Here is a 27,549-nt window from a genome sequence, read left to right on the forward strand (position 1 = left end):
AAGTAATCCCAATGAGTGTGGTACTATCAGAAGTAATCCGAATGAGTGTGGTACTATCAGAAGTAATCCGAATGAGTGTGGTACTAGATATGATTATCACCTAACGTGTTATCGTTTGATGAGAATATGTGGCCAGTTGTTAAAATAAATATATTTTTACGACTAACATAATACAGATAATTATTTTAAAGTCGATTACCAAAATATGACATAGTATTCTAAGTCTTTCAATAGCCGAACAGCATACTTCTTTGTGGTGTCAGAATGGGGAATCTGGGAAGATGGGAGGCAGGGATATTTAACGTATTTTGTTCCATGTGACTCGCTGCCATTTTGAAGCGTTCAATGGTGTCACAATATGTAACACGTTTTTGTAACTTAGTTGAACGGCCATACGAACAACTTCCAATACTGCTCTAAGAACCTTCAGCATATCTACGAATTTCTTAACTTCTTGAGTGCACCATATTCATTTCATAACTTATGTAAAATACATTTACTATTTTCATGACCATTACAGTTTACAGAAACATGGTAATTGCTGACCAAATCACTCACCTCCTTGAGGAAAGAACTGAGAAAATATTTCTTTAAATGCGTCTTCACTGACCACGCCGGAAGGACATTCCTACGTTTTTGAAAACAAGAGAGCTGTAAACTTATTGTTTATTGTCTTCTCTTATTTCGATGAATATAATTTGAATTCCAATATTTTCACTATAACAATAATTTCTTCATTTATAATAAAAAACGTTCAAAATATTTTGTGCGCTATCAATCTTATTAGTAAACAGAAAATTTTGAAATGTTTCAGAATAAATGAAAGTCAATGTTATAAAACCCATTGCTCTCCTCTCTCTTAAAACGCTAAACATTTTCATATGTATAAAAGCATGATGTTATTCTATATTATACGACCACTTATGATTTATTGTGAAGAATATTCTATGAACCACACATCCACACATACAAAATAGAATAATCACTTCACGTGTCCAGTGATTTTTTGAATCTTATAACTGTAACTCTGAAGTCATATAATGGTAAGAGAAATGTAATCTTCAGTGAGTTTAATGTTAGTGTGAGGCTATGAACTGTTTACTAAATATAGTATTCAACCTTCATTTTGTTTAATGTTAGTGTGAGGCTATGAACTGTTTACTAAATATAGTATTCAACCTTCATTCTGTTTAATGTTAGTGTGAGGCTATGAACTGTTTACTAAATATAGTATTCAACCTTCATTCTGTTTAATGTTAGTGTGAGGCTATGAACTTTTTACTAAATATAGTATTCAACCTTCATTCTGTTTAATGTTAGTGTGAGGCTGTGAACTTTTTACTAAATATAGTATTCAACCTTCATTCTGTTTAATGTTAGTGTGAGGCTATGAACTTTTTACTAAATATATATTCAACCTTCATTCTGTTTAATGTTAGTGTGAGGCTATGAACTGTTTACTAAATATAGTATTCAACCTTCATTCTGTTTAATGTTAGTGTGAGGCTATGAACTGTTTACTTTACTAAATATAGTATTTAATCTTCAGTTGGTTTAATGTTAGTGTGAGGCTATGAACTTTTTACTAAATATATATTCAACCTTCATTCTGTTTAATGTTAGTGTGAGGCTATGAACTTTTTACTAAATATATATTCAACCTTCATTCTTTTTAATGTTAGTGTGAGGCTTTGAACTGTTTACTAAATATAGTATTCAACCTTCATTCTGTTTAATGTTAGTGTGAGGCTATGAACTGTTTACTAAATATAGTATTTACAGTTTGTTTAATGTTAAGATAACATTCTGAATTCTCTACTCTCTTTGCTTATGAATCAACACATGTTATATTGTCTATAAATCATTATAAAAATAATTGAAGACAGTTTTACAGAATAGAAGTACTTTACTTTTCGGCCAAAACACAGTTTCAATATGAGAATCATCATATGTTCGAATTGTTTTTCTGTTTGTTATAGAAGATGTTGAATGTTTCTCAAGTGAACAGAATTATTTTATTACGTTTTTTATTCTATTCGGGTTCTAAACAAACACACAGAGATACATTGTCGAACAATAACAATAATTATTTAATAACAGTTTGAGGTAAAAGTGTTTCAAGGAATGTCCTTTTTTCATCAAATAGTACCTCAATATTATAAATATTTTAAAATAACGGAACAAACATCTTTGTCGTTTTAAAACCTTGGTATGTCAAGCGTATAGATCTTTTATTACTAAAATTATAAATATTCTAAAACAAAGGATATGAGCATTCTTGCCTGTTTGAAACCTTGGTACATCAGTCGTATCTCTTGTTTACTAAAATTCGTCGCTTTGCAGAGTGTTTCTAGTCTCTCTGGTTTATACCGAGTGACATTTAAATGTTCGTCTTCAGTGTCGCTTTCTGAAAGAGAAAAAAAAAACGAATCTTTCTTACTACAGTTAAACTTATATCGGTCTGACAGCTTAACGTTCCTACATCTCTATCCTAAAACTGTTATACTTGTGATTTGTTTTGCTGAGTAAGAACGATGTTATTTTTAATTAATAAAGATGATTTTAAATCCAATTTACAATAAAAACAGCTGGGATCGAAAGTAAAAATATGTTAGATTATAATTACATGAATTTCAGGTTTCTGTTTCTATGATAGTCGATTTGATTAAGCATATAATTACCAATACCTCTTTGTCTAAGCAAACCCAGGCTCCATTGGGCTTTAAATATACTTTGCTATCTAGCAAATACGCAACTAAGTAGTGAGTGACTCGTGAGTGATGCGTTAGGAAATTGAAGTCCTTAGCTGGTGACAATGTGTTATAAACTCCAGGCTAATACACACGCAAGTCCTTGTAATAATAAGGAACAAGATATATAAATGATTCTTTAAACCCTGAACAGCAGGTCTGTTTGATTAACAGCTGGTTTATTTTTCATCAACAGTGGACCTACTATATCAACAGCAAGCCTGTTTTATTACTAGAAGACCTCTTTTATAAATAGCGGGTATATTTCATCAACAGTTGGTAGTATATTAACAGCAGGTCTGTTCTATTAAACGTTGAGCTATTTTATTAACGGCAAATCTATTCTAATAAATTCTGATCTATTGTATTTACACCAGGCATATTTTGTTGGTAGGAACTTATTTTATTAAGTATTCATTTGTCTTCATACATTGTATTTATGCATTTCTCCCAACCTTCTATTTGGTAAAACAAGGAATATAAAAATCTAATTTAGGGGGTAGTTAGTTGGTTATCACCATTAGATTCCATCAAGGAACATAGGGCCGCAATCGCTTGCGGATTCTCCAACAAGTATTTAAGTGAGTAGGTTGTTAGCCCACTGCAGCCAGCCGACAATAATTTAGCAGTGTAAGACTAGAGGGAAGGCAGCTAGTCATCGCCACCCACCGCCAACTCTTGGGCTACTCTTTTACCAACGAATAGTGGGATTGACTGTCACATTATAACGCCCCACACGGCTGGGAGGGCGAGCATGTTTGGCGTGACGCGAACCCGCGACCCTCGGATTACAAGTCGCACGCCTTACGCGCTGGGCCATGCCAGGCCTAATTTAGGGGTACTGGTTGCTAAATATTTTTATTTCCTTGTATTCACTTTTCTTATTACTATTTTTGAAATTAAAAACTCGTGTTAAAGGTACCTTTCAAATGGATTAACGAAAAATATTTAATAAAACTGATGGCTCAGATTTTGTATCCTCATACTCACAAACGAAGGATTTGTTTTTGTTTGAATTTCGTGCAAAGCTACACAAGGGCTATCTGCGCTAGCCGTCCCTAATTTAGCACTGTAAGACTAGAGGGAAGGCAGCTAGTCATCACCACCCACCGCCAACTCTTGGGCTACTCTTTTACCAAGGAATAGTGGGATTGACCGTCACATTATATCGCCCCAAAGGCTGAAAGGGAGAGCATGTTTGGTGCAAACAAAGGGCATTTTATGTTTCTAATTTAAGAAAAGTAAGTGCATTGTGATCTCAGTACTCAAAATTAAGATATTTTTTTTATTACAATATCAGTTCAAGGGCATTATTTGTCTCACTGCTCTAAGATGCAAAATATTTATTGCCAATGTGGGACTGCCTGCGCTAACCGTCATCATTTTGAAGCAATGTTGTAGAGGGAAAGAAAGTAATCAACATCACTCATCGCCAACACTAGAGATATTTTTGAACATCGAAAGGTGGATCACATTATAATGTCCAGATGGCTGAAAGGCGAGCATGTTCGGAGATTGGATTCGAACCCATGAGTTACAGTAGATGTAAGCGGTTAGAAAAGTGAGTATTTTGTATCTCTGTAACATATGACAAAAAATATTTTCTGTATCGATACTTTCAGACAGAAGAGATTTTTTGTGTCTTTACAACTTTTTGTATTTGTATACACTGAGATGAAAGACATTATATATCTACGTTTTTGTATTTTTATACACTTAGAGAAAAGACAATTTGTGTCTCTACATATTTTTGTATTTTTATACACTGAGAAAAAAGACATGTTGTACCTATGTATTTTTCGTATTTTTATACACTGAGAAAAAGGGAATTTCATGATTCTATTTTCAAACACAAGACATTTCATGATTCTATTTACAAATAAAATGCATTTCGTGATTCTATTTCCAAACAAAGGACGTTTTATGATTCTATTTTCAAACAAAGGGCATTTCATGATTCGATTTTCAAACAAAGGGCATTTCATGATTCGATTTTCAAACAAAGAGCATTTCATGATTCTATTTACAAACAAAGGACATTTCATGATTCTATTTACAAACAAAGGACGTTTCATGATTCTATTTTCAAAGAAAGGGCATTTCATGATTCTATTTACAAACTAAGGACATTTTATGATTCTGTTTTCAAAGAGCATTTCATGATTCTATTTTCAAACAAAGGACATTTCATGATTCGATTTTCAAAGAAAGGGCATTTCATGATTCGGTTTTCAAACAAAGGGCATTTCATGATTCTATTTTCAAACAAAGGACATTTCATGATTCGATTTTCAAAGAAAGGGCATTTCATGATTCGGTTTTCAAACAAAGGGCATTTCATGATTCGATTTTCAAAGAAAAAGCATTTCATGATTAGATTTTCCAACAAATGGCATTTCAGCATTCGATTTCCAAACAAAGGGCATTTCATGATTCTATTTTCAAACAAAAGGTATTTCATGATTCGATTTTCAAACAAAGGGCATTTCACGATTCGATTTTCAAACAAAGGGCATTTCACGATTCGTTTTTCCAACAAAGGGCATTTCATGATTCTATTTACAAACAAAAGACATTTCATAATTCTATTTTCAAAGGGTATTTCTTGATTCTATTTTCAAACAAGGGACATTTCATCATTCTATTTTCAAACAAAGGGCAATTCATGATTCTATTTTCAAAGAAAGGGCATTTCATATTTCGATTTTCAAATAAAGGGCACTTCATGATTCAATTTACAAACAAAGGACTTTTCATGATTCCATTTTCAAAGGGTATTTCATGATTCTATTTTCAAACAAAAACATTTCATGATTCTATTTTCAAACAAAGGGCATTTCATGATTCTATTTTCAAACAAAGGGGATTTCATGATTCTATTTTCAAACAAAAACATTTCATGATTCTATTTTCAAACAAAGGGCATTTCGTGATTCTATTTCCAAACAAAGGACGTTTTATGATTCTATTTACAAACAAAGGACATTTCATGATTCTATTTACAAACAAAGGACGTTTCATGATTCTATTTTCAAAGAAAGGGCATTTCATATTTCGATTTTCAAAGAAAGGGCATTTCATGATTCTATTTTCAAAGAAAGGGCATTTCATGATTCTATTTACAAACTAAGGACATTTTATGATTCTGTTTTCAAAGAGCATTTCATGATTCTATTTTCAAACAAAGGACATTTCATGATTCGATTTTCAAAGAAAGGGCATTTCATGATTCGATTTCCAAACAAAGGGCATTTCATGATTCGATTTTCAAAGAAAAAGCATTTCATGATTAGATTTTCCAACAAATGGCATTTTAGAATTCGATTTCCAAACAAAGGGCATTTCATGATTCGATTTTCAAACAAAGGGCATTTCATGATTCGATTTTCAAACAAGAGGTATTTCATGATTCGATTTTCAAACAAAGGGCATTTCACGATTCGATTTTCAAACAAAGGGCATTTCATGATTCTATTTACAAAGGACATTTCATGATTCTATTTACATACAAAGAAAGGACATTTCATAATTCTATTTTCAAAGGGTATTTCTTGATTCTATTTTCAAACAAAGGACATTTCATCATTCTATTTTCAAAGAATGGGCATTTCATGATTCTATTTTCAAACAAAGGGTATTTCATGATTCGATTTTCAAACAAAGGGTATTTCATGATTCGATTTTCAAACAAAGAGCATTTCACGATTCGATTTTCAAACAAAGAGCATTTCATCATTCTATTTACAAACAAAGGACATTTCATGATTCTATTTTCAAAGGGTATTTCTTGATTCTATTTTCAAACAAAGGACGTTTCATGATTCTAATTTTTCAAATGACATTTCATGATTCGATTTTCAAAGAAAGAGCATTTCACGATTCGATTTTCAAAGAAAGGGCATTTCATGATTCTATTTTCAAAGAAAGGGCATTTCATGATTCTATTTACAAACAAAGGACATTTCATGATTCTATTTTCAAAGGGTATTTCTTGATTCTATTTTCAAACAAAGGACGTTTCATGATTCTAATTTTTCAAAGGACATTTCATGATTCTATTTTCAAACAAAGCGCATTTCATGATTCGATTTTCAAAGAAAGAGCATTTCATGATTCGGTTTCAAAACAAATGGCATTTTATTTTTTGATACCCCCAAAGAGTAGATAGTTTCGATTTCTTTACTTTCAAATGAAGGGCCTATTGTGTATCAATATTCTGAGACAAAGATCAATTTGTTTTTTTTTATTTTTGAAAACGGCATTATGTGTCAAGATAAACTCAGAAAGCAGCGAATTATTATTTCTTTATTTTCGTATAATGGTATTTTGTGTATATGTTTGTAGTTTCGAACAGAGAGCATTTTTGTCTCGATGTTTTTTGCATTTCTATACTTTCAAACAGCAGTCCGTTCTGTGTCTCCATTGTCTCAGAAAACAGCGTTTTACTCCATATTTTCATACATAATGCGTTTTGTGAATCAAATGTTCATATAAAGAATATTCTAAATTTCTATTTTCTGAAGCGAAGGACATTTGTATTTGCTTTCGGAGAACTAGCAAGAGAAATTTTTCAAAGCGGCCTCTATCTTTCTTGATCCTTTTATTTGAAGTTAAGTTTTGTTTTGAATTTCGCGCAAAGCACGAGGGCTATCTGTGCTAGCCGTCCCTAACTTAGCAGTGTAAGACTAGAGGGAAGCAGCTAGTCATTATCACCCACTGCCAATGTATGACGGGATTAGAACCTGCGACCCTCAGATTTCAAGTTGTGTGCCTTAATCACCTGGTTATATTGAAGTTAAGCACAAAGCTATACAAAGATATCTATGCTTTTCTCACCACGGCTATCGAAAGCAGATTTCTAGCGTTGTAAGGCCTCAAACATAACATCAATGTGTCACTGGGGGGTTTCAAGGAAACTGGAGTTTACATGTCATTAATTTTGAAAGAGATCCAATTTTGTAGGAAGAAGATTAAGAAAAATATAGCTTCCTAACATAAACTTAAATAAAATCTTCACGCATCAGGTGGCGTAAAATACGAGATTTATAAAAATAAAAGTATGTCCAATATACAACCTTGTCAGTGCTGACGTCACGTTTCGATCCATTTCAGCTATTGTCATATTTATAACTGCTATTTATAACTTTCAAACACAATCTTTTCAATTTTGCCGCAAGACTGATTGTTTTGGAATTAAGCACAAAGCTACACATAGACCTATCTCTGCTCTGCTCACTACGGGTATCAAAACCCGGATTTTAGTGGTGTGACTCCGGAAATGTATCGCTCTGCCAAAGGAAGGCTTGTCACTAGGAGCCAGTACTGATAATTTTGTACAAAACCATACTTTGTCGTGTCGCTAGAGTGACATTAAAACGATATATTTGTAATACTTACGCAGTACAATGTACAATATTCCTTTTTTAGGGGGAGATGCAACACAGAATGTGAAAAACCCACTAGCATCATGGAAAATAAGGCTTAGAATCTACGTAGGATCTTTTGTTGAAAAAATTATGACAACAGTGTATTTTCTTGATTGCGTTTATCTATTGCTAAGTATTAGCTTCATGAGACAGAAAAAAGTTTAGATTAGAAACATATTTACACATATGAGATTTAATAGTTAAGAAATAATTATGAAAAATATAAATAAAAATATCCATAACGTGGAACGATTTAATCATTACTTTTAGGCCTAATACATAAGAACTGTTGGAATTGAAATCGTAAGTAATTCAGTCTTTATTGTAAAAAATACATTTTTTTATATATATTCCTATAAATAATTGATTTATTATTTCTATACAAAGATGAAGCCACTATAGATGTTAGAAAACGTTAAATTATTGTTTCAAACATAAAGTACCCGCGCTACGCTGCAGGACTCGAATTCCCTTTTATGCCCCTTATGATTATAAGATACTCAAAATACTAAACAATTCTTCCCTTACCTCCAGTTAAGTTTAGTTAACCCTTGTTGAGACATCTTCCCAAGTAAATACATGTGCCATGTTTGATTCTGTTAGTTTATGAGTGTGTGTTTGTGTGTGGGGGGGTATGAACATAAGTTCAAAAATGATGCCCCAGGAATTAATGGGAGGACAGAAACACAAAATACAATGCCAGATGTTGGCTCAGCAAACTGGAAAACATACTCCCAAGTTCCATCATGGTAGCTGATCTTCCAAGCGTATTTTAGTCGCACCATACATTTCACTTTATAAAGACCTATATACAAAGACAATTATAGGCCACTACGAGATATAATTCTGAGTTTAGTTCTGCTAGCTTTCGCAGACAAACAAATTCACAAATGCAGCTTGAAATAGTAAAGAATACAATATCAATATTGAATTATAAGAACAGTCGACCTCCCATTAATATCCTCGTTACGTTCTTGCGAACTGCGAGGTAACTGGGAGTCCATTTCTCCAGTGGTATAAGCTACAGTTGTGTTCTAACAGAAAAATTGAACGTCTTACATATGATAAAAGGCAGCTTATATAAAATATAATGCATTTATAAAAATTAAAAAGAATACACTAAAATAAATACGTACCATAATATGTATAGTATACAGAAAGGATGAACGTGTTAAACAGTGACAATAATATTAAACGCATATATAAAAAACAAACTAACAACAAGAACATTAAATATGACTAGTGCAATCACTAGGCCTATCAAGTCAATTCGCTAGGCTTAAGAACAGAAGCATCACAAGGATTTTTCAGACGTGGCGGAATGTTCTAAAATAAGTAACACATGTACGCCTAAGTAACGCCGTACGTCAGCAGCACCTGGTCCAGAATAATGCTCATGTCAAACTAAAGAAACACACTAACAAAAGAAAGAGGTTACCAATACGAAATTATAGTGCTATGTTTAGTCATTTATGCTACGCTACATTTATTTTCCACGACCACGAAAATACAAAAAGTATTTAATATGGAGGACGTTCGTAACTGACACCTGTCCCATCTAGCGGAACCCATTAATTATACTGATACATAATAATATTTAGATAAAGTTTTTTTTCTTCAAATTCTTGCCAATATTGCAAGTGTTGTAAGAAAAAAGCAAATACCAAAACCTGAGGTTTAATTTTTTTTTTTCCACTTCGATGTTTCACGTTTCCAAATCTCAGTCAAAGTGTCCCCTATTGGGCAAAAGCAAGTCTTCAGATTTACAACCCTCAAATCAGGGACTCGATTCCCCTCTGTGGACAATATGGTTTTTCTGTAAGAAAACACACACTCGGACAAATCCATGGCTAATTTATGCTATCCGTACTTAATTTAGAATAATGGAATTTGACTGTTACTTTTATAATAAAATTCAAAATGAAGAATAAGGATTGTATATTTATATTTTTAGTCCCACAACTCGAGTATTGTCACTTTCAAGGGGCCCAACATGGCCAGATGGTTAGTGTGCTTGACTCGCAATCTGACATTCACGAATCCAAATCCCACGTCTCACCAAAACATGCTCTCCCTTCAGCTGTGGGAGTATTATAACGTGACATTCAATCCCACTATTCTTTGGTAAAAAAAGTAGTCCAAGAGTTGGAATTGGTGGTAATAACTACTAACTGCCTTTTCCCTAGTCTTTTACTGGTAAACTAAGGACGGTTAGTACAGACAGCCTTTGTGTATATTTGCGCAAGTATGTTTCGGGGGGAATCGAATCTACTACTCTGAGATTGCGAATCAAACCTCCTAACCACTAGGTCACACGGTGCACATTAGGATAAATAGAACGGGAAGTTCAAGTTATCGTGTTTTTACAAATATATGTTTGTTTTTACTTTTATCTCTCTTGTCTAGAGGTATTGCTTGAGTTGGTGAGAGTGGTTTAGATGAACAGTAAACAGATGATAATAAACATGTATAGAAGTTGATATTTTTATTGGGCTTTAATCTGCAACTAGTTTATAAGTATCGAAATGATGCTTTATCATACTTGTAATACTAAGATGTTTGCAAATAACTCTTACAATGAAAAAGAAAGAAATTCTACATGGGAGGAATCTATATGATTCCAGCCCAATATTACACGTTTTGTTTCCCAGAATTTAAGGATCAAAGCAACACGGTAAAGTCAAGCTTACAAATCAAACTTCAAACATTTGGAAATAATTGTCATTTTTATTAAGCAATGTTATTATCTGGCTTTAATTAAACATGATGAATAAATTTCAAATTAATAACGTTATTGAATTTATAGTGTGCTAGCTGGAGTAGCCGTTCGTTGGGCGACTGAAATAGAAACTCGTTTGAAACAATGGTTTGACTAGTTTGAATTTCGCGCTACACTACACGAGGACTATCTTTACTAGTCGTCCTTAATTTAGTAGTGAAAGTAGTGAAAGAGGGAAGGCAACCAGTCATCACCACTTACCACCAACTCTTGGACTACTTTTTGCTAACGAATGATGCGATTGGCCGTGACTTTATAACACCCCCATAGCTAAAAGGGTGAGTATGTTTGGTGCGACAGGGATTCGAAATCGTGACCATCAGATTGAGAGTGAAGTACGCTAATCATGTGGCCATGATAGGCTTGTAAAAAAGGCGAGGAAACTGTTATTAAATTTAAAAAACCAAAAATTAACAGTAAACAACAAAAATACATAAAGGTAACATAACTGAAAAAAAAACTGTTTTCAAAAATCCCAACAATAGCGATTACATAGTTCATTGTAATACTGAGGAATATACAGCATTGGTATTTTCTCGAAATTAGATGGGGAGTCTACCCCTCCGACCTCCATCATGTCGTCCAGGTTAATTTGTGTAGATGGTTGTTTGATAGATCGTGTAAATTCAGTGCATGTAACTGATAAACAGTAACAAGAAACACGTTAAAAAATGTGTCTGAAATCGCAGCACCTGCTAATGCTAACAACCCTTATTCTATTAATATGTTTCATCAATGGAAAAGATCTGATTTTGTTTGCTTGACAGTTTAATTTAAAACTAGAATCATTGCATTTAATTCGACTTCGTCTCATAACTTTTTGGTTTGTTTCATCTAATACTGGTGGTTAAATTAGCCCGTGAGTTGTTAATTAATAACATTAAGTCCCTGAATTATTTACACATTTTTATTTCTTCGCACTCTAAAATTGAAATCGAGAACCTCAGTTTGCACGCGTGTTAAAATGTGGAATATAATGACATAATGCCCAAAACACTTAAGTAATGACGAACGTTCACAAAAGCCAAAGTAATGATGGTGTTATGTGAATGCTCATAAAAACGGGAACAATGGAAAATATCAAAAATAAAGTGTAATTTACACTTGCCACAAAAAGCCGGGACAATGAAGAATGCCCAGAAAAGCCGAAGAAAAGAGAAATTTGAAATTAAAAAAAAAAACAACAACAACATATAGCGTTATTTGGATTGTCCAAAATAGACGTGATAATGTGGCATGCCCAGGAAAAACAAGATAATAAAGAGTGCCAAGAATGTAGGAATATTGTGGAATGCCCAGAAAAGGTAGTATAATGAGGAATATCCAGAAATAATACAGATTACTCAAAAAATAGGGTTTATTTAGAAATATCCAGAAAAGACAGTTTATTGAGGAAAGTCTCGTAAAAGATGTGTTAACAAATGTTCAAGAAATACAGAGTATACAAGAATATACTGGTGTATTGAAAAATATATCCAGAAAGGTCAGTGTATTAAGCAATGTCCAGAAAAAAGGGATTTAATGAGGAATCTCTAGAAAAGACAGTGTATTGAGGTGTAGCCACAAAATATACAGTGTATATAGAAGCTATTTTAACGAGAAATGTACAGGAAATAAAACATTAAAAGTTTTTAATTACCGATTTAAAGTACAGAGGGTGCTTGCTACGTTTTGACTGTTGTTGTTTTTGAATTAAGCACAAAGCTACATAATTGGCTATCTGTGCTCTGCCCACCACGGGTATCGAAACCCGGTTTTTAGCGTTGTAAATCCGCAGACATACCGCTGAACCACTAGAGGGCGCGTTTTGACTAACAGTTAATTAAAGCCAAACTCTTTTGTTATTTACTTTAATTCTATCTTGTCTGTATACTTCCAACAGAAAATTAGTGGTAAGAATCGGCGATAATTCTGGTGATTATTTCATTCTCATTTAGACTAAAAACAAGATGATTTTGTCTTCAAAGTAAATCACATTTAACCCACATGCTAGTGTGCCCATAATGTGAATCGAGTTATTGCAATAATGTTACGCCCTTATCGGGTTATATAATAATCCTGTGCTCTTATCGGGATCATATCTGTTTAGTTTGTGTACTCTTAAGGCAATAAAACTGGAAAATGTAAGTTAGTTTTCTTTATAATGTATAGTTTCAGTTATTACTACAATATTAGGATTTATTTCTTTAGAAGATCTTCACCCCGTACGTCTCGGAAACAAAACCAGTTTGGGTGTTAATGTGTCAAATTGAGAATGTTTATGTTAAGAATACCTCCGTCAGTTTTTATACTATAAATGGCGTTATTGATGTAATGTAGATGTTTTGTTATGTTTATAATTAGTATAACACGGTTGTGTTAATTTTCTGAATTCTAACAAATAAACAGAAGGATGGGTTAATTTGATCATAAACGAGAATGTATTACACAGAAGTTTCTGGAGAATGTATTACACAAACGTTTCTCATAAAGTTCCACTGAGTCACGGAAGAGTCGCTGAAAATATTTTATTCCTTTTGATTTTTAAAGAAAGCGAAACTTTTTTCCCAGGTCGCATGCTGGAAGAATTTTATTTTATGACCAGCTCGGACAACCTTATACGTGAGGAAATAACTTGAATATTTAAGGTTGGAAAATTTCAGAGGAGACACACCCTTCTTAATAACACCCTCTACTTTATTTGAATCTGAAACTTTAACGTATTTCTAAGGTTTTTTTTTAATAGTGAAATAAGAAAATGTGACAAAATATGCAGTTCGCATGAAGAACCTCCCAATATCGATTTACGCTTATTACACACACTTATCTATAGCGAATAATTTAAACTAAGTTTCTTCTTTACATAGCGTGTAGCGAAACGTCTGTAGGCATTTTTTTTGTAAATACATTTATATTTAAAAAGAATAGATAAAAATTAAACTCCATCAGTTCTCTTTCTCTTGGTGGGACAGTGGTTAACATGGGGACATACAACGCTAAATCTGGGGTTTGTTTCCCTGCTGTAGACACAGCAGAATATAAGTTTGTTTGTTTTTAAATTTCGCGCAAAACTACACGACGGCTATCTGCGCTAGCCGTCACTAATTTTGCAGTGTAAGATTAGAAGGAAGGCAGTTAGGTATCACCACCCACCGCCAACTCTTGGGCTACTCTTTTACCAACGAATAGTGGAATTGACCATCACATTATAACCCCCTCACGGCTGAAAGGGGCGAGCATGTTTAGTGTGATGGGGATTCGAGCCCATCACCTTCTGATTATGAGTCGAGCGCCTTAACCACCTGGCCATGCCGGGCCAGATCGTAAGTAAATTTTTGGCCTTAACTCTTACAACAAACCAAATTTGTTAGCTCTCTGTAAGAAAAATATAAAAAGGAAATGAATACGTTATATTAAAACAGTTTTTTATTTACAAGTCGGCAAACCAAGTGGTGAACACAACTGATATCATTCGAACAACGCCAAAATGTAGTTATGATGCATTCCGTTCGACGTTTCGTAGGTAGAGCGATGTCACTGAAGATGTATTGCTTTTGGAAAGTGTATGTAAGGTTATTTTCCAAAACAAAATCATCATACCATACATCCAGATCATAAACATGTGTTCGTATTAAGAATTAGAGTTTATAAGATATGGTTATTCGTAATACTTAATGGTAATAGAAAACAAATGAATATGGGCCAGCTTGGGGTACTAGGACCATCTATAAAGAGACCTAGAAACAAGTCGCGCCCCATCTTTGGTAAGTAAAGTGTGGCATTGTAATAGATACAGAACAGAAAGTTCAATGACAATAAAAAATGATGACTGGGCCAACAAACAATAGTAAGTAAAATAATTAAGAAGGATTTATGTATGGTAAAGCGACAGAACTCACGTCTACACAGGTTGCTTTTAGAAAATTTCCATATTTAAAGTAGCTGGAAAATAAAAAGGATTTTCATGGTATTCAATACGAATATATAAAGATTAACTCATCGGTAGCAAAGCCCGTGGATTTCTGTTGAAAGTGACACTAATAAATCCTCATCCTCATACACTAGATGTATCATGGAAAGAAAGCAGGGAAGAATGCTGTGCTTCGTCATTAGCCTGTAACAAAAGAAACTGCTAAAGCAGAACCAGACTTAGCGACGTGACGAGACACCTCCAAAACAGTTTCAAGATGACGTACTAAACCTCTGTGTGACATTTTCTTTGATTTAATTAAACACATTAGACAAAGTTTATAAAAAGTCATTTGTAATGAAAATAACAAATGAAACAACACAAATGTGTTAAAAGCAACCACAACATATTTATTACTTGAAATTACCACTTATTTTTCGAAAAACTGAACTTTTCCAGAAAACACTATATATATATAAATAATTGAAAAAAATTAGTTATGTAAAAAGTACGCCGACAAATGTAACGGATTGTAAGAAAAGACAAAATCTGACAAGAGAGAAATGAAATAAGTAACTATAAAAATGTGTTACACTGTTAAGGTAAAAGGTGAAACAACTTCCCAAAACGAACTCGACTTGAAACTATATACATATGTATATAATAATGATTCGAGGAATACTAAACTTTTACAATAAAATAGCAGTATTAATTACATTGAAAAATTAGTCAATTCACTTTTTTGATAAAACAAAAAAATGTATTATTTTCTTAAGTTTACTGGTAATATTAGATGATGCATCGCAACAGGAAAAACATTATCAATACGTCACAAGAGTGAAAACTCTACAAACAGTGTGTATTGAGTGTTAAACTTTGATAACTACAGTGTGTATTGAGGGTTAAACTTTGATAACTACTGTGTGTATTGAGTGTTAAACTTTGATAACTACTGTGTGTATTGAGTGTTAAACTTTGATAACTACTGTCTGTATTGAGTGTTAAACTTTGATAACTACTGTGTGTATTTAGTGTTAAACTTTGATAACTACTGTGTGTATTTAGTGTTAAACTTTGATAACTACTGTGTGTTTAGTGTCAAACCTTGATAACTACTGTATGTGTCTAGTGTTGAACTTTGATAACTACTGTGTGTGTTTAGAGTTAAACTTTGATAACTACTGTATGTGTTTAGTGTTAAACTTTGATAACTACTGTGTGTATTTAGTGTTAAACTTTGATAACTACTGTGTGTATTTAGTATTAAACTTTGATAACTACTGTGTGTGTTTAGTGTTAAACTTTGATAAACTACTGTGTGTGTTTAGAGTTGAACTTTGATAACTACTGTATGTGTCTAGTGTTGAACTTTGATAACTACTGTGTGTGTTTAGTGTTAAACTTTGATAACTACTGTGTGTATTTAGTGTTAAACTTTGATAACTACTGTGTGTGTTTAGTGTTAAACTTTGATAACTGCTGTGTGTATTTAGTGTTAAACTTTGATAACTACTGTGTGTGTTTAGTGTTAAACTTTGATAACTACTGTGTGTATTTTGTGTTAAACTTTGATAACTACTGTGTGTGTTTAGAGTTGAACTTTGATAAACTACTGTGTGTGTTTAGAGTTGAACTTTAATAACTACTGTGTGTATTTTGTGTTAAACTTTGATAACTACTGTGTGTGTTTAGAGTTGAACTTTGATAACTACTGTGTATCTACAGTGAAACTGTAATAACTAGTCTGTATCTAGTGTTAAACTTCTTGGAACAGTTTGTTTCTATTGTGAGGTTAAAAAATACTGTGTTTCTAGAGTCGAATTTCAATAACCAGTATGTTTCTAGTTAAACCATTTCAATCAGTTGGTATCTAGAGTTAGTCTTTGATAACTACTGTGTATCTACAGTGAAACTGTAATAACTAGTCTGTATCTAGTGTTAAACTTCTTGGAACAGTTTGTTTCTATTGTGAGGTTAAAAAATACTGTGTTTCTAGAGTCGAATTTCAATAACCAGTATGTTTCTAGTTAAACCATTTCAATCAGTTGGTATCTAGAGTTAATCTTTGATAACTACTGTGTTTCTAGATTAAAACTTGATAAATACTATGTTTTCAGAATTAAACTTTGATAACTAGTCTGTGTCTAGAATTACACTTTGATAACTAGTGTGTTTGTAGAGTTGAACCTTTTGACCATTTTGTTTCTATTGGGGGACTTCGTAATAGATGAATTTCTAGAGTAGAATTTAAATAACCAGTGCGCTTTATGACAAACGTTTTCAAATAGTGTTTTCTAGAATTAAACTTTGATAATTAGTGTGTATAAAGTTAAACGTTTTGACAAGTTTGTTTTCAATGTGGAACTTCGTAATCGATATGTTTCTAGACTTAAGCTTTAATAACCAGTGTGTTTCTAGAATCTAGCTCAATAACCAGTATGCTACTAGATTTAAGCTTTAATAAACCAGTACGTTTCTGTACTTAAGCTTCAAAACACGATGTTTTTCTAAAGTTGAGCTGCAATATTTAGTATTTCAGTGTAGCTGAACCTCGAGAACAGTGCATTTCTACAGCTGGGCTTAAATAGCGTGTACTTATCTGTAGTTAATGCTAATAAATATGTTAAAAACATCAGCTGTTGCCAATACCTTATAGAAAGCCTCAATATTAACAGTTTGATGTATACTAACATACGTATGAAGTAGAAGAACAAAATGAGGGACTAGTATATTTATCCAGTATATTCGACTGTTACTTATAAGCATTATCTTCATAAAGTACCGTAATTAAACGGTTCCATTAACATTTTCTAGAAAGTTCGAGAAATATAGGAACGGTATGAATTCTTTCGTAAATGTGAGAAACCGAAGATTTTTTACTTTACCTTTTTTCTTGCCTCCAAACATCCCTACGCTTTCTCCGATGTACCTGCTTCTTCACACAGACGAGTGGTTACTGCAACTTGTAGTATCTTAGGCTTAGCCTAGACGCATCCTCGCAACACTACCGCCAGGGCTTCCCGTTTGTCTCACGATCTAGCTCTTATCGACCATCCAAGCCCTTCTCTGGAATCACGTGAGCACCCAAGATTGGTGGAACTCAATCTAAGAACAACAACAATAATAATAACCGGAAGAAGGAAAATCTTATGATAGGTTTAGCATGACAAACACACACTGTATGATGCCCGGATGGTTTATACCTTATTCAGAGACACTGGGTAGCAGGTTTAAAGCCCTCTTATTATTTGACTTCAAGCACAGAATAGAAGAATCTTGAAGAGAACCCAGCAGACGACAAAGAAGACCCGAAAACCCTGACGTTTATCATACTAGACATTAAAAGCTTTACTCCAACCCATATTTTAAGCTTAACGGCAATATTCCATTATTGTTCTATACGTTTAGAGGTAGCATACAATATTAACAATGTTCCCAGTCATGGACACACAACGTTAGGTATTATTTTTTATTACTAACTGTTACACTCAGAATAAATCATTTGGCATTTGTGATATTCTTATTTCAGGTTTTCAACACCAGGGTATGTCTGTCTGTTTGCAGTTAAACACAAAGCTACATAATAGTCTGTCTGTGCTGTGCTCACGGCGGGTATCAACTCGCGGTTTCTAGCGTTATAAGTCCGCAGATTTACCGCTCTGCTGATAAGGAGAGCCAGAGTAGGTACAAAAAATATTACAATTATCGTATGAATATCAAACCTTTGTCAGACATTTTTCTGACTCGTGCACCGAAAGTAAGACCTCCACACTTTAAATATTTCTCCATATGTACTTGTATATATATATATATACAATATTATATTTCTTCGACTTTTCACGTGTTTGTATTTCCCAAAATTGCCTAACAACTGTTAATATTATTGTAGTTTACATCAATCATCTGAGTCGTTTCTCTAGAGATTTCATTTTATTTTATGATATAATAACCAGAATATTTTTGAACACGAATATATATATATAGCCATTTTTAGTTGAAAAATGCTATGATTTATCTATTCTCATCTAAAAGTGGATTTCTGAGTATCAAAATATATAGCCTCTTTATCAAATCACGGTCGGCTCATGAAACTATACTGAAGCCTACAACACAAACAAATCTATGAAAGTTTTTACACATAAACAGTAACAATGTCTGTATAACATTGTTAACTTTATCATAATGGATTGTGATAGAAAAACTTCCATTCTTTCAGTAAAATGTTTGAAATCGTTGGCTGCCAAATGTTTTATGTCCTAATCCTACGTCTATACAGGAAAAGGTACGTTATTGTCTCACATTTTTACTTTCGTATATTAAAAAAAAAATTACTGAACGACAAAGATCCAAAGATTGGTTGTTATTTTAAAGCACAAAGTTCAGTAGTTGTTTTTTTTTTATTTGAGATGACAACAAAATTTAAAATCAAATGTCCTCTGAGAACTTCAACTATCATTGAAGTTAAATATTATTTTTATTTAATAATGTCTTTTTTTGTAGATTTCAGAACTAACCCTCTTGTTGAGTAAAATAACAACTCCTGGAGAGTTTCCTCGACTTCATAACCTTGGACTTTTATCTTTGGGGCTTTTTGAAAACAAAAGTCGAACCTAACAGACCGGGGAACTTAACTGGAACATCATATCCATTATGCTGTTTTATTCATCAATGCAGCTGTGTTGGAAAAAGTATTCTTAGAATTTGAACAGAGAATTAGAATGATTATAACTAATGATGGAAGCTATGTAGAAGTTCATTAATTAAATTAAATAAATCTTGCAAGTTTTCAGACGATATTTTATTACGAATTTTGTTGTTATCTCAAAACAAAAAACACATGTTATTTTCAACTTTCGTTTTGATAAATGCATTTTGGGAAACCCTGTATATGTAAAAATTAGTTTTAGAGAAAAATCACCTTTAAAATGATAGCCATATATTGACCTGGCAACGTTTCGACAAGTTCGTTTCGAGCTTAATGGAAAGAGTTTGTTCGTCAACAAGTAAATAAATTATTACCATTTTATAAAAGTGATTATCTTCCTAAAAGTCTACTTCGCATGTTTCTACTTATCTATATACGTATATAGCAATTTGTATTGCCTTACGTTCAAGTACTATAAAATATTTAATTGTAAAAGTCATTTTTAGTTTGAGACGCCATTTTATGACACATGGTCGAAGAATTAATTTTCAGAATAGAAACAGAACGAGACAGTTCACTGAATTTTAAATCACATCATGGATATGTAGTAACATCTCTTTGGAATTATAAAAGAAACATTATCAGCTTAGTTATTACTTCAAATCCACTAAAGATTCTGTTAATGCGATAACTTTATTCCCACTAAATATATCAGTGCCAGATTTTATGCGTGTAAGTAATGTTCCTGTTAGCATATCTCAAATAATTTGTAATATCTGTGTAAAAACGGCTTGTTTGGGTTGAGAAAATATTTTACGTAGAGGAGCGAACAACGTTTCGACCTTCTTCGGTCATCGTCTACATGGAGGTTTTCCAGACGTCACTGAATTTATATCATTATAAATATTATATATAAAATGTAGCTTGTTCAAGTAAATTTGTTTGTTCCTTTTTTTGTTTGTCAGTTACTGTTGAGTGACTGAAACTGTTACATACTGCATACATAATTTAGGATACAGCTTTCTTGTTTTTATAACGTCGGTTCTCCAAAAGAAAGAAGGTGTTGTTAGATTTAGTGGTTTGATATTTTATCTTATTTTCGCGTGTTTAATTCGAAGGCTCTGACGTAATATCTCTCTTTTCTACCTTTTGTTCGATATAAAGATTTTTTAAATGACATCCAACCTCATCAGTTGTCTTTGAAAACCAATACCATTCAGAGGATTTGCTGATTTTACTTTTATATTTATAACTTTGTACTAATAGAAGCTACTAGTGCGCGAGGCTACTACGTAATTACTAAATGTTTGAATGCTGCACGTCTTATCGAATTCAGTGTCATTACATGTTCAGCAACAATGACAACTGTTGTTTCCGACGAAGTTTGAACTGAAAATTAGACTCAACGTGATTTGTAGAGAGATAAGTATGAAACAAGTTCTCCAAAAGTAAAAGATTCGTCAAAAAGTTACAATACATTGAGATTCGGGATCGTCTACAAATTTCATGAACATGATTAAGGGTTCGAACAGTTGGTGTTTATACTTTAACGGACATGGGTTTCAACAGTTTTTTCTAACATTCTAGTAATTACTCGTTTCAGAACATTGAGTCTAATGATAACTTCTGGTAATGTATAGACCCATGAGTTTCTTTAATTGATGTTTATATTGTAGTGATACGCGGGTTTCAGTTATAGCTTCTGGCAATGTATAGACCCATGGGTTTCTTTAATTGATATTCATATTGTAGTGATACGCGGGTTTCAGTTATAGCTTCTGGCAATGTATAGACCCATGGGTTTCTTTAATTGATATTCATATTGTAGTGATACGCGGGTTTCATTTATAGCTTCTGGTAATGTATAGACCCATGGGTTTCTTTAATTGATATTCATATTGTAGTGATACGCGGGTTACAGTTATAGCTTCTGGTAATGTATAGACCCATGGGTTTCTCTAATTGATATTCATATTGTAGTGATACGCGGGTTTCAGTTATAGCTTCTGACATTGTAGCGAAACCAGGGTTTCTTCATTTGATACTACACGGGTTTCATCGATAACTTCTGATACTGTATTGATTCACGAATTATTCCACAGGCCTCACGTCATTATTGGTTTGGTTCGGGCTTGATTGATGTATAGTATAATATTACACATTGGGTTTTAGATCTGTAATGTGCTTACAGTAGAGTCCAGTTATCCATTCCAGCTGACAAAATATTCAGAACAAGTATCAATGTAAATGATGTAAAGTGGGTTGTATCTGTATTAGTTACCAGAAGACATATGATGTAGTATGGCTGGTAGTGATCAGATTGGATCACCATTAACACTGAACTTTCTTGCTGACCTTCAGTACCCATACCGTGCACGGATCAAACCGGTCTTCATGGTCCCAACCAGATGATGTGCACTAACCTCTGATAAGGACATCCTGTGGATGCAACAGAGGCTTTGGTAAAACTGAAATTAAGAACAAAATAAAACAAGACGAGCAAACGATGAATTGATGTATAAATATTTATAAGTCCTGCCAAACTCATAACCATGCTCTGCAAAACCATGCTGATGAAGTTAAAAGATCGCCAGCCTTTGTGGACACTCCTTTAACAGGCAACTCTACTTCACTAGCCACATTAACATTATATTAACCAGAGGCTCCAATGGCACCGATTTGCTGAAACTTGCAGCTAGATAATGTAAAAAAGATACAAAGAACTGTTTAAGGCCTCGATACATCTCACAAGTCTCAGCTGGATCACAAAACAACAGCAGGCTCTTAGGCAAAAAAGTTTACTGAAGCCTCGTCGTATAAAGATGTTGCATTTCATCATCAAACCATTTTCAATCATGGTATTCCAGCTCTACAAGAATCTTTCGAATAGAAACTAAGCAGATGATTGCCTACAAGGTGCCTCAGGACGTGTGCTACATAGCCATCACTGAAATAACTAGACACCTACAAGTGGTTCCACTGGAAATAACCAAAATAGAAACTATAAAGATTTGGCAGATGGTGAAGTAGAAAAACGTAACAGTAGCTACATGAAGACCATTATGGGCAGTCACTTGTAATACTGATACAGTTGGCAGTTGTTTCCTAGACCAAAGACAGCGAGCAGTATGGATGGGAATTCATTGTCTCAAGAAGCATCAACATTCTGCATAAAATTGGTAGAACATTCAAGCTTTTCACAATTATGAAAATGACCAACCTCGAAACCATAAGGCACATTCCTCTGGAATGCTGAAGGCAACAAACAGTGCCACCTACATAATATTTGCGACTTCCTTGGATGCTGCATAAAATTCAAAGTGTTTTGTCTCCAGATGAATGGCAGAAGGCAAAGTAACTGCCTTTTAAGGTCACCCCCCGTGATTTACGTGCTAGGCCAAGCAGAGGTAAAATTAAAATAGGAAGTTGAGAAGCTCACAAGAGAAGTAATGTTTTGAACTACTCAACTGGTGGGATATTGACTTTAAGTAAGGTCTTCATCGATATTGAAAAACTTTTGGAAAACAGAATAACATATGGTAGCGTTAAAAAAAGTAAAGGATCAAAAACAAAAAGACAGCATACAGGTTTAAGATCACTGATATCATCTTCTACTTCTTATGATATAATTAGTCTTTCATTAGGTACTCAACTCAAGTCATACTCCATATCTGATAATATAAGGCGAATTTACTCTGGGATTCAGTTTTCCTACACATATATACTTCTAAGGATCTATTTTATGTAAGACCTGATTGTTAAGTCTCTAGACTTGTAATCTGAAGATCGCTGGTTCGAACCCCATCAACAAACATGTTCGCCCTTTACCTGTGGGGAAGTTGTAATGTTACGATTAATCCCATTTTACACTGGTTAAAGAGCATCCCAAAAGTTGGATGGGGTTGCCAACTAGTTATCTACTCTATACTTAATCGCTTCTAAATTAGGGAGGGTGTAGCTTTATACGAAGTTTAACAGTAGTTATTTACTCTATAGTTAATTGCTTCTATATTAGGGAGGGTGTAGCTTTATGCGAAGTTTAACAATAGTTATCTACTCTATAGTTAATCACTTCTACATTAGGGAGGGTGTAGCTTTATACGAAGTTTAACAGTAGTTATCTACTCTATAGTTAATCACTTCTAAATTAGAGAGGGTGTAGCTTTATGCGAAGTTTAACAGTAGTTATCTACTCTATAGTTAATCACTTCTAAATTAGGGAGGGTGTAGCTTTATACGAAGTTTAACAGTAGTTATCTACTCTATAGTTAATCGCTTCTAAATCAGGGAGGGTGTAGCTTTATACGAAGTTTAACAGTAGTTATCTACTCTATGGTTAATCGCTTCTATATCAGGGATGGTGTAGCTTTATACGAAGTTTAACAGTAGTTATCTACTCTATAGTTAATCAATTCTAAATCAGGGAGGGTGTAGCTTTATACGAAGTTTAACAGTAGTTATCTACTCTATAGTTAATCACTTCTAAATTAGGGAGGGTGTAGCTTTATACGAAGTTTAACAGTAGTTATCTACTCTATAGTTAATCACTTCTAAATTAGGGAGGGTGTAGCTTTATGCGAAGTTTAACAGTAGTTATCTACTCTGTAGTTAATCACTTCTAAATTAGGGAGGGTGTAGCTTTATGCGAAGTTTAACAGTAGTTATTTACTCTATAGTTAATCGCTTCTAAATCAGGGAGGGTGTAGCTTTATACGAAGTTTAACAGTAGTTATCTACTCTATAGTTAATCACTTCTAAATTAGGGAGGGTGTAGCTTTATGCGAAGTTTAACAGTAGTTATTTACTCTATAGTTAATCGCTTCTAAATCAGGGAGGGTGTAGCTTTATACGAAGTTTAACAGTAGTTATCTACTCTATAGTTAATCACTTCTAAATCAGGGAGGGTGTAGCTTTATACGAAGTTTAACAGTAGTTATCTACTCTATAGTTAATCGCTTCTAAATCAGGGAGGGTGTAGCTTTATACGAAGTTTAACAGTAGTTATCTACTCTATGGTTAATCGCTTCTATATCAGGGATGGTGTAGCTTTATACGAAGTTTAACAGTAGTTATCTACTCTATAGTTAATCACTTCTAAATCAGGGAGGGTGTAGCTTTATACGAAGTTTAACAGTAGTTATCTACTCTATAGTTAATCACTTCTAAATTAGGAAGGGTGTAGCTTTATACGAAGTTTAACAGTAGTTATCTACTCTATAGTTAATCACTTCTAAATTAGGGAGGGTGTAGCTTTATACGAAGTTTAACAGTAGTTAGCTACTCTATAGTTAATCACTTCTAAATTTGGAAGGGTGTAGCTTTATGCGAAGTTTAACAGTAGTTATTTACTCTATAGTTAATCACTTCTAAATTAGGGAGGGTGTAGCTTTATACGAAGTTTAACAGTAGTTATCTACTCTATAGTTAATCACTTCTAAATTAGGGAGGGTGTAGCTTTATACGAAGTTTAACAGTAGTTATCTACTCTATAGTTAATCGCTTCTATATTAGGGAGGGTGTAGCTTTATGCGAAGTTTAACAGTAGTTATCTACTCTGTAGTTAATCGCTTCTATATCAGGGAGGGTGTAGCTTTATACGAAGTTTAACAGTAGTTATGTACTCTATAGTTAATCATTTCTAAATTAGGGAGGGTGTAGCTTTATGCGAAGTTTAACAGTAGTTATTTACTCTATAGTTAATTGCTTCTATATTAGGGAGGGTGTAGCTTTATGCGAAGTTTAACAGTAGTTATCTACTCTGTAGTTAATCGCTTCTATATCAGGGAGGGTGTAGCTTTATACGAAGTTTAACAGTAGTTATCTACTCTATAGTTAATCGCTTCTAAATCAGGGAGGGTGCAGCTTTATACGAAGTTTAACAGTAGTTATGTACTCTATAGTTAATCATTTCTAAATTAGGGAGGGTGTAGCTTTATGCGAAGTTTAACAGTAGTTATCTACTCTATAGTTAATCACTTCTAAATTAGGGAGGGTGTAGCTTTATACGAAGTTTAACAGTAGTTATCTACTCTATAGTTAATCACTTCTAAATTAGGGAGGGTGTAGCTTTATACGAAGTTTAACAGTAGTTATCTACTCTATAGTTAATCACTTCTAAATTAGGGAGGGTGTAGCTTTATACGAAGTTTAACAGTAGTTATCTACTCTATAGTTAATCACTTCTAAATTAGGGAGGGTGTAGCTTTATGCGAAGTTTAACAGTAGTTATCTACTCTATAGTTAATCACTTCTAAATTAGGGAGGGTGTAGCTTTATGCGAAGTTTAACAGTAGTTATCTACTCTATAGTTAATCACTTCTAAATTAATGAGGGTGTAGCTTTATACGAAGTTTAACAGTAGTTATCTACTCTATAGTTAATCACTTCTAAATTAGGGAGGGTGTAGCTTTATACGAAGTTTAACAGTAGTTATCTACTCTATAGTTAATCACTTCTAAATTAGGAGGGTGTAGCTTTATACGAAGTTTAACAGTAGTTATCTACTCTATAGTTAATCACTTCTAAATTAGGGAGGGTGTAGCTTTATACGAAGTTTAACAGTAGTTATCTACTCTATAGTTAATCACTTCTAAATTAGGGAGGGTGTAGCTTTATGCGAAGTTTAACAGTAGTTATCTACTCTATAGTTAATCACTTCTAAATTAGGGAGGGTGTAGCTTTATACGAAGTTTAACAGTATTTATCTACTCTATAGTTAATCACTTCTAAATCAGGGATGGTGTAGCTTTATGCGAAGTTTAACAGTAGTTATCTACTCTATAGTTAATCACTTCTAAATTAGGGAGGGTGTAGCTTTATACGAAGTTTAACAGTAGTTATCTACTCTATAGTTAATCACTTCTAAATTAGGGAGGGTGTAGCTTTATGCGAAGTTTAACAGTAGTTATCTACTCTGTAGTTAATCACTTCTAAATTAGGGAGGGTGTAGCTTTATGCGAAGTTTAAGAGAGTGGTACACAGGAATTAAAATTCAACAGCGACTGAGGGTGGGGGTCATTAAACACCTTATAGCTATGTGTATATACTCGTATATATGTATTTAAAACCCACACAAACACTCGTACATTATAAACATTAATTTCATTACACTCATCAAAATCAAAATTATTGTCTGCATGGAGTTATTTGTAGTCTTATTCTTTCACTTGCCCCATTTGTTCAACCCTTTTCAAACGCACTATTTGTTATATTTATATATTCAAGCATAATTAAGACATAAAGTTAATGTCTTGTTTGCGTGACAATAAACGTCATTTTGCATATAACTCTAAGCTCTCACAACCTTTTTCGTCTAACACACAAACTCTGGACTGGCAGTCTCATGGTCGAGGGTTCCAATTCTCATCCCATAAAATATGCTCTGCCCATCATGGGTATCGAAACCCAGTTTTTAACTTTATAACTCTAGTTATTGCTAAGCCACGGAGTGGGTTGATCAACAAATATTTTCCTTCTGAAATATATATATGTATCTATATTTATTTCTTTACAGTAACAATAGCTCTAATATTGATCCGGTATAGCCACGTGGTTAGGGTGCTTGACTCGTAATATAATGGTTGCGGGTTCGAATTCTGTCACACTAAACATGCTCTCCCTTTCAGTCGTAGTTACGTTGTAATGTGCTGGTCACTCCTACCACAGGTTGATAAAAGAGAAGCCCAAGAGGTGGCGCTTTGGTTTGTTTTGAATTTTGTGCAAGTTGGACGACTCTTTTACCAACCAATTGTGGGATCCACTGCCACATTATAACGCATTCACAGCTGAAAGGGAGAACATGGTTGGTGTGACGTAGATTCGAACCTGCGACGCTTAAATTACGAGTCGAGTGCCTTAACCGTCTGGCTATACCAGGCCGAAGTTAGTGGTGGGTGATGGTGTTGACTAGTTGCATTCCATTTAGTCTTGCACTAATAAATAACTAAAGCAGCTAGTCTTATTATAGCTTCTCATGAAATTCTAAACAAACAAATAATCTCTAATTCTGGAAAAAGTATAAACTAGCGAAGAGAATCCAATCCCAAATTTTAGAGTTATGA

At 33.5% G+C, this 27,549-nt stretch overlaps 1 protein-coding gene across 3 annotated transcripts in view; it reads right to left on the bottom strand.

Moving 5' to 3' along the window:
• The window catches only part of LOC143223732 (A-type potassium channel modulatory protein KCNIP1-like), a 68,339-nt gene that overhangs the window by 35,064 nt on the left and 5,726 nt on the right, over positions 1–27,549 (bottom strand). Inside the window, exons 2-4 of one of the 3 annotated variants that reach the window (XM_076452085.1) lie at positions 17,730–17,949; positions 2,283–2,407; positions 559–628 (exon numbers count right to left, since the gene is read on the bottom strand). In XM_076452085.1, the coding sequence (XP_076308200.1) occupies positions 559–628; positions 2,283–2,407; positions 17,730–17,751 (217 nt within the window). In that variant the 5' untranslated portion in view covers positions 17,752–17,949. Of the gene's footprint in view, positions 1–558; positions 629–2,282; positions 2,408–9,312; positions 9,469–17,729; positions 17,950–27,549 lie in introns of those variants that run through there. The other 2 variants (XM_076452084.1, XM_076452082.1) reach the window with 2 other exon arrangements.

The sequence above is a fragment of the Tachypleus tridentatus genome, chromosome 8 (genome assembly GCF_004210375.1).
Source record: "Tachypleus tridentatus isolate NWPU-2018 chromosome 8, ASM421037v1, whole genome shotgun sequence".
Classification (NCBI taxonomy): domain Eukaryota; kingdom Metazoa; phylum Arthropoda; class Merostomata; order Xiphosura; family Limulidae; genus Tachypleus; species Tachypleus tridentatus.